General features: G+C 38.1%; 2 protein-coding genes across 2 annotated transcripts in view; both read left to right on the forward strand.

The window, feature by feature from the left end:
* Positions 1–4,188, forward strand: part of LOC139134041 (uridylate-specific endoribonuclease B-like) — a 28,397-nt gene extending 24,209 nt beyond the window's left edge. The window contains exon 8 of the mRNA XM_070700889.1: positions 3–4,188. The gene's annotated coding sequence lies outside the window, so the exon portion shown is untranslated. The remainder of the gene's footprint in view (positions 1–2) is intronic.
* A 5,258-nt stretch (positions 4,189–9,446) lies between these two features.
* LOC139134042 (polyubiquitin-C) lies at positions 9,447–12,755 on the forward strand. The gene is made up of 2 exons (XM_070700890.1): positions 9,447–9,902; positions 10,684–12,755. Exon 2 carries the CDS (start codon positions 10,688–10,690, stop codon positions 12,515–12,517), a length of 1,830 nt encoding a protein of 609 aa, XP_070556991.1. The 5' UTR covers positions 9,447–9,902; positions 10,684–10,687; the 3' UTR covers positions 12,518–12,755.

Below are 12,755 nucleotides of genomic sequence, written 5' to 3' on the forward strand. Positions count from 1 at the left end.
AGTGACTTCAAATTCACCAAAACGACTACTACACTACTAACCTTCAGGTCACGTGGAAAATTTTCGTGGAAGGTATAATGTGTGTTGGCATTTATGCATTTTGACTGTCCAAGTGTGTTTTGCAAAGAGAGATTTTTGAAAAAGTTAACCCTGTAGATATTTCCTACTGTGACCAGGGTATCAAAAACCTTCCAACTCCTTGCTGAGTCTGAGTAATTCTAACAGCCTAACAACCTGGCATGGTGCCAGTACATTTAAAATATGCTGCCATCACATTTTTACAGACGACAGAGATGTGTCAGGAGGCAATACTTTATGGTTGACAAGAAAATCAGTCTGTTATTAGACAGACAGGATGGTTTTAGAATCCCAACTCGAGATGCCCAACTCTGTAATTCTTATTGTGCATCAAATTGCAACTCGGTTTTCTTATTTTCAAGAATCACCCAATCATGGGAAAATATTTACAAAATGAGTATTTTTGTTCCACAATTGTAATCTGACAATTTTTATATTTCACAATCATTTTTTCAGACTTTACAAATTTCGAGAACATCTTTCATTGCTTTGCTATTAGTGCAAGATGCGAGGTATAATGATATTCAAATATGCAGATTACATTAATGATCATTGTTTCAGTATTAAAATTCTATGCTAATGACCCTTAATCAATGTGGAATATTCATGTACCTCGGTTCTTGCATTGTATATTGTTTTGGATTAAGATGTTTTCCTTTCATTTTCAGTTGGGCTTTTATTCAAATTGTCATCTAACATATAAAATTCAGATTGACAAACTACAATATCCCCATACATTTTTCATGATTTTCATTTACATGGCACAAAAAAGGGAACTGATAGATTCTGAGTTGTTTCATAGTTACAGATGAGATACCTAAAGGATGATAAAATGATCATTACATCTCAATCACCATTTATTGAAGCTTAGAAGCTTCTGACTAAAAAGTCTGTGAATTAAGGATATTGTCAACACATCACCAGCTTATAATCAGACATCACTGCAGAGGCACACTGGGAATAAACTGTCTTCATATTTTATGTCTATGCACTGAAACTCAGGTGAAATTTATCATAAGTGGTTTCCATGGAAATGTCTTGAATACTGTGACTGAGTAGTTACCAAGACAGTGTATTATTCTATATTCAATTGGTTAACCTGAAAAATACTGACTCAGCAGCCATAATATGGACAGTAGACATTTCTATTTATAGACTGATAAGTCATGCAAGAGAAATTCTTTTATGTGTTATAATGGTGAGTCTAAATGCATAGTGAAAGCAAGTATTGAGAACATTCCTACACATTTTTCATGTAGCTTTCATTTTTGCAATTAATTATGGTTCTAAATTAACCCTTTCACCACCAGACTTGGTATCTTCCCATGGTTTTCATCAGGGTGGTTGGATCTCTATGCACAGAAATAGGGAGGAAAGGGTTAAATCATCTGATTTCACAAGCAATAATAATCACGGCTTTCAAGTCAATGCACACATGTAGAATAGGTACTGGGATAATTTGTATATTTGCCATGTATTTTATGTAGATGAATTTGAAATTCATAAATGACAGAGAATTACAAAGGAAATGTTATATTATTTTTCATTGCCATGAGGCGCAGTGTCAGCGGTAAATGGTGATGATCTTGTCAGTATTCCAGTAAATATATTTTGTAACATTGCACTGCAGTGAATTGATGTGTATGTATGGATGCTGAAAACACAATCAGCATAATTGCTGTGAATGTCATTATCAACCTTTGGCACAACCATTGCATGCCTTTCGATAAGTAAAGGCTGAACTTTTATTTCAAAATGAAAAAAGAGCCTGAATACTGATGTAGTGCTCAATTTCACTGGATTGAACATTTATATCCATGGACTGATCAGTTAGACAAAATGGATCATAAATTAAAACTGTGGAAAAATCAAGACTTATGTAACTCACTACTGCCAAAAATACAAATTCATCACCTAAACTTTATAACATGATCTGTGTTGTCCTGTATTTATGTCAAACTAAATTCAGTTATGGAAACAAAATCTTTACTTTGAAAATTAAAAACGGAATTGATCAATACTAGAAATTGAAAACACAGTCTAATATGTTTAGCAAAGAAAGGAAAGAAACTGCATCTAGACTAGCTAGCTGCTATTGCCATCAGGGAAGTCAGTAAATACTGCATATTTACAGGCTTGCACAATGAAATATTTAAATTAATGTTTTTTGAGCATTAGGCAAATCAAAGAAATGTTCAAGAGCAAGAATGAAAATAAGAGTGCGGATTATATTTTATTTCAAGAGATCAGCCGTAGGTATATACAGTTATTTGTAAAATCTTCAAGGCAAGGTCACTGACATTGGAAGCAAGGATACCACCTTGCTTCTGTCACTCATGATTGTGTGAAATAAATCATACTTCAATAATGAACACCTAGTGCTTTAATTGGTTACACTTTAACAAAGAATAGATGCTATCAAACTGTTGTCTTTCTCACACAATACAAGGTCACTGTATGATGAATAGATTGGATCACTCTGACAAAAACATTGCACAATGCAAGGTCACCGTATGTCTGAGATTTCATCGGTGTGTTTTACATCACTGCTTGCTGAGATTTGTTAATCTTACTTTCACACATTTACATTGAATTTCAAAGGGTTGTTAAATCTTATTATGAAGGGTGAGTGTCACAGGGTCATTCATGCATGCACTGGTCTTGTAGTAAAGTCTTATTCCCTGTGCGAAGACAAGAATGTTACTGGTGTACAAATGTGAAATTTCTTTATTTATGTCACAATTTTAAAAGTTTACAAACACACTGTAATATGATATTTTCAAAACCTTGAAATATAAATCACTTGCAAATATTCTTTCTTACAAGTATGCTGTAGATGTTTCCAGCAGTCACGATGCATGTAGTTGATGTGTCCAATTTGTTCTTGCAAATGTCAGTATAAAAGCCTACAATTATGATATTATTGATGTTTTGGGGCTAAATTGGAAAGTCTTAAACCTGTTCTTTGATACTCTTGTCAACTAGATTTTTTGTATAGCTTTATGTAAACTACCTTTTTATCCAACTAATACTTTTTTGTAAATTAATAACAAGTGGCTCTTTCCTTACATTTGATTATTACCATGACATGTTAGTGTTCTTCCATTTAAAGGGAAGCAGTCATTGGAACTGTGCATGTGCAACTTTCTTGTTTACAAACAATGTATTTCATGCATGATATCTAGATGCACCACGTCAACATAGCTGCAACATATAACTTTCATCAATCGCCAACGTACCCTATATACAGTGTTTACTTCTTTAGTAGGGGTCCCTGGCAACCTTTTAGCAGCATTCCGATGATCGCCTCCCTTTAATATGTACTTTGTATCATACAAAGCAGATCTACCAGGTCTTCAACAGTGTCACACTGTGACTTTCATATTTAATTTTCAAATTCTAGCTTTTTCTGTTTTCCGTTTTATAACAAATGATGAATTACGTGTGCAATGTTTGTTGTCAGGCTATGTCACAGTAATTCACAAAAAAGCATGAAATCACTCCAAGGTGTAATTCAAAAGGTTGCTATGTAATTACATAGCTTGGTTCTTGCCAATATCATAAGCAACATGACAATGTAAAAAGTGGATATTGTTTAAGATGTATCATTCCAACAGACTTCCATCAATGGAAATAGTGACACATGTCTTTGTCAATGAAACCTGTGGCATTGGAAACAAATGTGCCAAACAAAGACAGGTATTACATTCAACATAACTTTATTTATGCTTGAAAAAAAAACATCATTTGATATTGGTGAATTTTTACACCTGATCACTGATTGTTGCCAGGGTAACTTTCATTTTCAAATAGGTCTTTGTTCCTGTAATTAGGTTTTATTTCCTCAATGTTTTTTGTACCATTACGGGGAAAGCTCCATTAACTTAATACCCTACTTCCCTACTTAGTTATCAGAAGATCAATTTCATAGACCTGTTTCTACAATGGCACCAGTTGGATAAGATAAACATAACAATGAAACATTCACACCTTGGGGGATTAAAAGTCTTCTGTTTGTCACCCGAGTTGGTCAGGCAAGGACCCGGGTTTCAGGTACCATGCAAGTTAAATGCAGTCTTTCCCTAATGCAACAAGTCTGTGTAAGCAATGAAAATAAAATATACATAAAAATTTCAATGGTCTTCATGAAATTTCATTTTGTCTTTCATACCATAGGTAATTCTTTCCCTTTTGATGCCAGGAAGTTGTACACTTGTGTAGAATGTGAAGCTCAAACCAATGTCAAATTCCTAGCAACTTGTAGAAATACCTAGTAGAAGTTTAGTTAGACATGGCTCCAATTGAGTAAAAAGTTGGTGTGCACATCATGTTTTCCCATTGAGCTCACAATGTTATGGCATTTGGATATTTCCAAAACCACAACGCATATTTGGCGCTGCAATCCCGGGCTGCAATCTAGAATTTTCTATGGCTCTCTCATCAAGGTCCATTGATAGCAAAAGAAAAACAAAGTCCATAAAACCTGATGAAATAGTGCCAACAGGCCCTGACATGTTCATAACAATTTCTTTGCTCTCTGTTCATGATATGACATTTGACAATGCTACTAAAATCATGACATCTCCCTCAGTGTATGCGCAACCATAAAATATTAACGGTCAAAGGTCAGGGGAAAAAAACGCGTTCTTGACTACTGATCTCTTTTGTATTTGTTATCATCACGCGCCTTGCCGACACGGACTATTGACACTGCATTGACATATGTAGATTGATTACAAAAGCTTGTCAGGTACAGTAGTTGCTCTGACCCAGTATCATATTATGTAAAGCTTTTTGCTTAGAGTTTGGTTCACACACGTATGCTTTATACTTGAACAAATGACAGCACTGACAATATTGCTTGGTCCGCTGTATCGTCTGCTGCATGCTGAGACTTCAGGGATGGTCCCTGCCTTAGCTGTATGCGCACAATGAAGAAAATCAAGACATGTTGATCAGAAAGGAAAATACAGCAAATACTTGATGACATATAATTTAATTGCATTTTTTGATGAGTCGATAATCGAAAGGTATCACTTTTACGATATTGTGTTTGCCCGAATCACGATGACTGTAGGCCTACATGTAGGTATTGTCAGCCGGGATTGTCAGAAAGTTGTCAGAAAGCGTACGTGACTCAGTCTTGCACAATATCGATATGTACAGTATATAGCCGTCAAAACCCGGCCGTAGAGGTCTTCGTGTACAAGTGTCTATTCCCAGTGTCAAGGACAGTATTTTGCCGTTTCATTGTTTTTTCCGTATGACATAGACCATCTGGAATACATTCGTAGTCCAGCCCTTAATAATTCAAGTTCATAAAAAGTTATCACCAGTAATGCCTACCGTAGCTACCCCGGCTCTCTCTCTCTCTCTCTCTCTCTCTCTCTCTCTCTCTCTCTCTCTCAGATCGAAACAAGTTCGTTTCGATCGGTACAGCTTTGCCTTAGGTTTTCCGTTGTTTTCTACACAGTCGCTTGGTGGGCTATTCAGCTCTGGGACTATTCGCCCCATAGACGAGTGGACAGGCGCTTCTGTACACTCGTCTATGGGGCGAATAGTCCCAGAGCTGAATAGCCCACCAGGCGACTGTGCTTTCTATTTCCCTAAACAGACCTGACAATAGCTCTGCATAGGGCTGTGTGTTACCGGCTATAGGCCGTGGTGTGATACCTATACAGCCGCACGGCCATGGCCCAAATTCTCTTGATATACACATGGAGGTAAGATATTCGAATTGATATTGGACAGTCTTGAGGCCAGGGTAAGCTCAAATGTCTCTATATACCTGCCTCTGCTCCCGGGATCGGGTGTTACTGCTGTGCTGATACCTACAGTCAGTGTGTACAGGTGCCGCCAACAGATAAATTTCATGAATTTCGCAAAATCATCAGAAAACATGTTTTGAAGGCTGATATACCGATTTTTTTATTTTTGACCTTGACCTTAAATTCGGAGGGGAAAGTGAGAGCTGTTCGTAACTGCCCTCCCACTGGCATATACTGAAAATCTGCCCTCCCACTGAATTTTGATGCCCACTGCCCTCCGGTATCTACAGTCTGCCCGCTCCCCGCTCCCCACAACAATTCGAGCTCCCCGCTGCCCTCTCCCCACTACTGAAATTCCCCATTGCCAACTAGATGCCCACTATGCAACCCAGATCAACACAAAAAACATGCGAGCAGTTAGCAGTATACCTTAGAACATTGCTCCCCTCTAAGTTAGGCACTTAATTTCTCCCCCAATTCTATCAACCACGCCCCCTCCCTTTACGTATTTTCTGGTGCCCACTGACAAAAATTTTCTTCCCGCCCGCTGAAAGTAATGAAATTTTTCCCCGCCCAAAGTAAATATCGATATTTTCTCCCCGCCCGCTGATTAGTTTTGAAAGTTGACCGCCCGCTGAAAAACTTCGCCCGAACACCTTTTGCACGAACAGCTTAGTTGGCGGCACCTGTGTGTACATTATTCTACATATCGAATGTTTGTTGGACATGCACAAGTTGGTTCAGAACGTTCTGACGAGGTAGACCGGAATTCGTCTTTCCGGGCGACGTACGCGTCCTGTGCAAGAAATTGGGTGGTGGCAGGGCACAGTCGAAGTCTGTACCAGTCAAGTAAAACTTATCAATGACGTCACAAATTGCTAACGTAGGCAGTTCAAGTGCCACAGCGACGTGTTACAAACGGACGCTGATATCTATTTCTCCGTATTTCTATTATGTATGTGCCATAGGCCCTATATGGAACTGTTTTTGTTGTTTGTTTTTTTTTCAAAAGAACCACCCTACATCCTGTTTTTCTCCTTGTCAGTGGTTTTACTAATATTGTACTATGACCCAGCAACCCCGTTGTTGTTATTTATGTTGCTGTCTGCCATTGACATTTAAAAGAACGGTAATTTATCGCCGTTTATTAATACAAGCAATAATTTGTTCAGTCTTATCATTTGACCATTAACGATAGCGTGTGGTAGTACCAGTATCGATAGATTGGTCAAAACGTTGGAAATGAATGTTAAGTTTTAAGTGAACAATAAAATCAAAACTCAAGCGAAAGTTAAAATCTATTAAAGTGAAAATAAAAAGCTAGGGTAAATGAAAACAAAATAAAACTGAAATCAGAACACAGATCAAAAGGAAAATCAAAAACGGAAATGAATCAAGATGCAAATCAGAACGTTTCAAGTGAGAATGAAAAATCAAAATGAAAACAGAAATGAAAATGAAATTCATTCTGCAGTGACAAATCAAAATCAAACTGAAAAATAAAGTGCAAGTTATTTAATTTCGAGAAAAAAAGTTAAAATTGACCTCGGAATAAAATAAATTTCATTGTGAAATATGTAAATGATTCTCAAAATATAAGGGAGTCTAAAGTCAAAATCGCCACTGAAATAAAAGTGATTTAATTATTCAATTGTTTTTGTATTACACTTTTATTGCCACAAATGTGATGTAAACCATATATTTACAAGCAAGCAACAAAACATTATTATTGCTATTATTATTATAATTATTATTCTTATTATTATTATTATTATTACAAGTTTAGGGCTATAAGTATTATATAGAAATCAAAAACAGTTCATTGAAGCTGTGGGACTTCTGAAAAAAAGGTGTTGTTACTTCTGAATGGTTGCCATGGAAACATCTCACATTAAAATGAGTGTGTCTTTTTTTGGTGTGCTAACCAGAAAACCCATTATTATCAATTTTTTACATCAATTAATAGTTCTTTAATAGGAATTAGGGAAAAAGTAACATTTTCAATCCCAAAATAGTTACTATGGCAACTCGAAACCAAACATAAGTCTGGCATTTGTGTTCTTTGACCCGAACTTCCCCACTAGATAATTTTCATATCAATCAAAGTAACTTTTCATGGGATATTAGAAAAACTGAAATTTTCAACACCTAAAATGGTTACCATGGAAACATGGGGCAGTGAAATCGATATCATATTTGGTCTTTTCGACCCAAAATACCCTAATGGTGAAATTTTCACGGAAATTGAACCTATTTTTCTATATAATACTTTATTATTAGGGCTATTATTATTATAATTATTACAGAAAGGAAATGCACTTTAATGTCAAAATCAAAGTGACAGCTAGAAGATTCGTCAATGCTACAATTTTGAATAACTATTGAAAATGATTTCACGAGCCTCCTCGGTTGTCGTACTCGAGTATTGTGTATCCATCAGCAACGAAAATATAGGTCAGAGTGTATCCTGTATACCGTGCGTTATTGTTCTAATATACCGGCGTATCATACCCACGGCTAAAAAGTTGTATGAGAGTAACCATTGACAGTAAAAGCGTGTCTGTCTATGGAGTAGGCTAACCATATGGCTGTAACATGCATGGAGTAACGTATACCTTGTATGGCCTTTTCTTTACTGTCTTTACATCGATGCCATAACGGACATGTAAGCTTATATCAGAGAGACGGACTGTGCATGACTGTGCAATGTTCAGGGTCTGTGAATCGCGCGGATTGGCATAAACTTTTTGTACCCTTTTATTACTTTACTTTATTACTTTATTGCTCAACAACTTAACACACCCCGGGGAGTGCGGTAAGGCAAAAATTACAAAACTCAAAGATACAAACTTCAACAAACACTGGGTGAAGCTGCTGGGGAGGAATAAGAAATAAATTTCACAAAAGGTAGTTTATCTTTGTGAGTAAAGATATACATGAACTTTTCTCTGTCCTTCAAATCAAGAAAGTCAATTATCCAAGCTTGTGGATAAAAACAGAATGTCTCGATAAGTTCCGTATTTTGGACATTTTGTAACAAAGTGAAATTCATCCTCAACTAAAGACTTACAATGTTTGTAACTTTCAAAGTAAAAAAATTGTCTTAAATAGTTTTAAGTTCGCAGCTTATTCTTCTGTATTCCACCCTCCTTGTATCATAATGTGTATATATTTATTTATTATTAAAAAAAAGATTCCATATCATGACTGAATGCCTTTTACCCATGATAGGCAAAACTCTCCGAGTTTTTCAATAACAACACATGTGGAGACCAAGTTAACTATTAACCTTGCACACAGTCTAAAGGCCAGGCCTTGATATTCTCTTTTTACATGCATGCATGATTAAACCAGTACAGTTGTCCTTCACAATTGTTCTGTTCCACTTTCAATCATTTCAGTATTTGGCCATGAAATAAGAAAATGTCACGTGCACTTTGATACCAAACTCCCGAATTAAATTGCATTGAAAAATACCATTGACCCTCGAGGGTCAATGAAAATACTTAAAAATCATCAATGCATGGTAAAATATATTACTGTAGATTTAAATAAGCTTATAGACCAAAAGTCGTACACTCGTGGTATCAATAATATCATGGCTATAAAACAAACGTCAGCGTCGTTTATGTCCCGGACAAATGCGGTCTTCCGAATGTTATATATATAAGACACAGGCCCTTTGGAGGAGACTAAGCTCTATCCTATATAAGCACGATACGGACCGTGATTGTGACATCAAGAATTTGCTGTCGTACGTACGTTCATACGTAACTCATTAGTCCTTACTTACGCAAGTCTCGTTCTTCGAAGTTCGAGATAATTCCTTGTGGCCGTCACGATATCACATGATGTCACAGTCATATGTAAAAATAGCAACCAATCAAATAGGACAACTGTACCACGTGACTACCACCGTCCAATCAACATTCATTCGATATCATATCCGGCCTTCGATATGTATATAACAAGTACCACCGCTGTTTGCGAGTCATAGTCGGCGTCGCTTCAAGACAATTGGCAGTACGTGGAAGAGTTCGGAAAAACAAACCTCAGGTAAAAAAAAATCCTATTTCCTTATTTCACAGAGTGTTTCAGAGACTGAAATTTGTTCGTCACATTATTGAGAAATCGTACCTTTAAAGGTTACCGGGAATGATACAAGGTGGCTGTGAAGTTTGTGAAGGTTCCTGCTACGTGCGCATTTCCCGCTTTGTTCGATCCGGAGAAGACATCTGCCCTCTAATTTATATTTGTATGGATTAAATCGTTTCTGAATAAACCGCACGATAGAGGAATCTTAGAGAGTTGTACAGTAGTATCCCGTAGGATAATCTCAAATAACGAATCTTGCCACTATAACAAGTAGTTTGCCTTGTCGAAAATTCGTGAAACGCTTTGTCACTCACTTCTGCTCTGGTCGGACGATTCGTAGTCACGATAAACGCCGTGTATTTCCGATATGTTTTCACGTATCTGTATCTTTTTAGGGAAACAAGGCAAACAGTTGGCCAGAAAAACTATTACTCATGTCGCGAAAACAAAATTTTAGAAATGTTGTGAGTTTTCCTGGGCGGCATTTCCTCTGCGTCACAGTCTTTCTGCAGTGACCTGCAAATATCTCATTGCATATGCAAATTTTATGATTCATTGTAATCGTGGCGACGCCATGATAAATGGATGATTGGCACAGCGCCGACAGCGGAAGCTAACCGTTAGTCTCATTCCGCCCCCTGCTCGACCAAAACTAAAAATATCAATGGCAGATTATAAATTTTTATATATTCACTTTTTATTTTCTTTGTCTCAAACTGATTGTATTTTTGTCTTTTTTCAGCATAATGCAGATCTTTGTCAAAACCCTGACTGGCAAGACCATCACCCTTGAGGTCGAACCATCAGACACCATTGAGAATGTTAAGGCAAAAATCCAGGACAAAGAAGGTATCCCACCAGACCAACAGCGTCTCATCTTTGCTGGTAAGCAGTTGGAAGATGGTCGTACACTGAGTGACTACAACATCCAGAAAGAATCTACTCTTCACTTGGTTCTCCGTCTGCGTGGTGGTATGCAGATCTTCGTCAAAACCCTCACTGGCAAGACCATCACCCTTGAGGTTGAACCATCAGACACCATTGAGAATGTCAAAGCAAAAATCCAAGACAAAGAAGGTATCCCTCCAGATCAGCAGCGTCTCATCTTTGCTGGTAAGCAGCTGGAAGATGGTCGTACACTGAGCGACTACAACATCCAGAAAGAATCTACTCTTCACTTGGTACTCCGTCTTCGAGGTGGTATGCAGATCTTTGTCAAAACCCTCACTGGCAAAACCATCACTCTGGAGGTCGAACCATCAGACACCATTGAGAACGTCAAAGCCAAAATCCAGGACAAGGAAGGCATCCCTCCAGACCAACAGCGTCTCATCTTTGCTGGTAAGCAGCTGGAAGATGGTCGTACACTGAGTGACTACAACATCCAGAAAGAATCTACTCTTCACTTGGTACTCCGTCTTCGTGGTGGTATGCAGATCTTTGTCAAAACCCTCACTGGCAAGACTATCACCCTTGAGGTTGAACCATCAGACACCATTGAGAATGTTAAGGCAAAAATCCAGGACAAAGAAGGTATCCCTCCAGATCAACAGCGTCTCATCTTTGCTGGTAAGCAGTTGGAAGATGGTCGTACACTGAGTGACTACAACATCCAGAAAGAATCTACTCTTCACTTGGTACTCCGTCTTCGTGGTGGTATGCAGATCTTTGTCAAAACCCTCACTGGCAAAACCATCACCCTTGAGGTTGAACCATCAGACACCATTGAGAATGTTAAGGCAAAAATCCAGGACAAAGAAGGTATCCCACCAGACCAACAACGTCTCATCTTTGCTGGTAAGCAGCTGGAAGATGGTCGTACACTGAGTGACTACAACATCCAGAAAGAATCTACTCTTCACTTGGTACTTCGTCTTCGTGGTGGTATGCAGATCTTTGTCAAAACCCTCACTGGCAAGACCATCACCCTTGAGGTTGAACCATCAGACACCATTGAGAATGTTAAGGCAAAAATCCAGGACAAAGAAGGTATCCCACCAGACCAACAGCGTCTCATCTTTGCTGGTAAGCAGTTGGAAGATGGTCGTACACTGAGTGACTACAACATCCAGAAAGAATCTACTCTTCACTTGGTACTCCGTCTTCGAGGTGGTATGCAGATCTTTGTCAAAACCCTCACTGGCAAAACCATCACTCTGGAGGTCGAACCATCAGACACCATTGAGAACGTCAAAGCAAAAATCCAAGACAAGGAAGGTATCCCTCCAGATCAGCAGCGTCTCATCTTTGCTGGCAAACAGCTGGAAGATGGTCGTACACTGAGTGACTACAACATCCAGAAAGAGTCCACTCTTCACTTGGTACTCCGTCTCCGTGGTGGTATGCAGATCTTTGTCAAAACCCTCACTGGCAAAACCATCACTCTGGAGGTCGAACCATCAGACACCATTGAAAATGTTAAGGCAAAAATCCAAGACAAGGAAGGTATCCCTCCAGATCAGCAGCGTCTCATCTTTGCCGGCAAGCAGCTGGAAGATGGTCGTACACTGAGTGACTACAACATCCAGAAAGAATCTACTCTTCACTTGGTACTCCGTCTGCGTGGTGGCCTGTAGATTTACATGAACTCTGCTTAGATACAAAGATGCTGATTACGAACTTTTTTTTTCGTAGTTGTAAAATCAGGGAAGTGCAAATATTGAAGCAAAAGATATTTAATCTTGATGAAAAGGACTGTTAGAAAGCTGTTTCTCATTTGATTTGTAGGTGTGCATCATTCAAAATCCTTTTATGTACATTGGACATCTTATTGGCATATATGACTGTATGAGCTAATAAAAGCATAAAGACTAA

This window comes from Ptychodera flava, chromosome 5 (assembly GCF_041260155.1).
Source record: "Ptychodera flava strain L36383 chromosome 5, AS_Pfla_20210202, whole genome shotgun sequence".
In the NCBI taxonomy this organism is placed as follows: domain Eukaryota; kingdom Metazoa; phylum Hemichordata; class Enteropneusta; family Ptychoderidae; genus Ptychodera; species Ptychodera flava.

Coding starts and splice junctions, on each gene's coding strand:
- LOC139134042 (XM_070700890.1), top strand. CDS start 10,688: ATGCAGATCTTTGTCAAAACCCTGACTGGCAAGACCATCACCCTTGAG.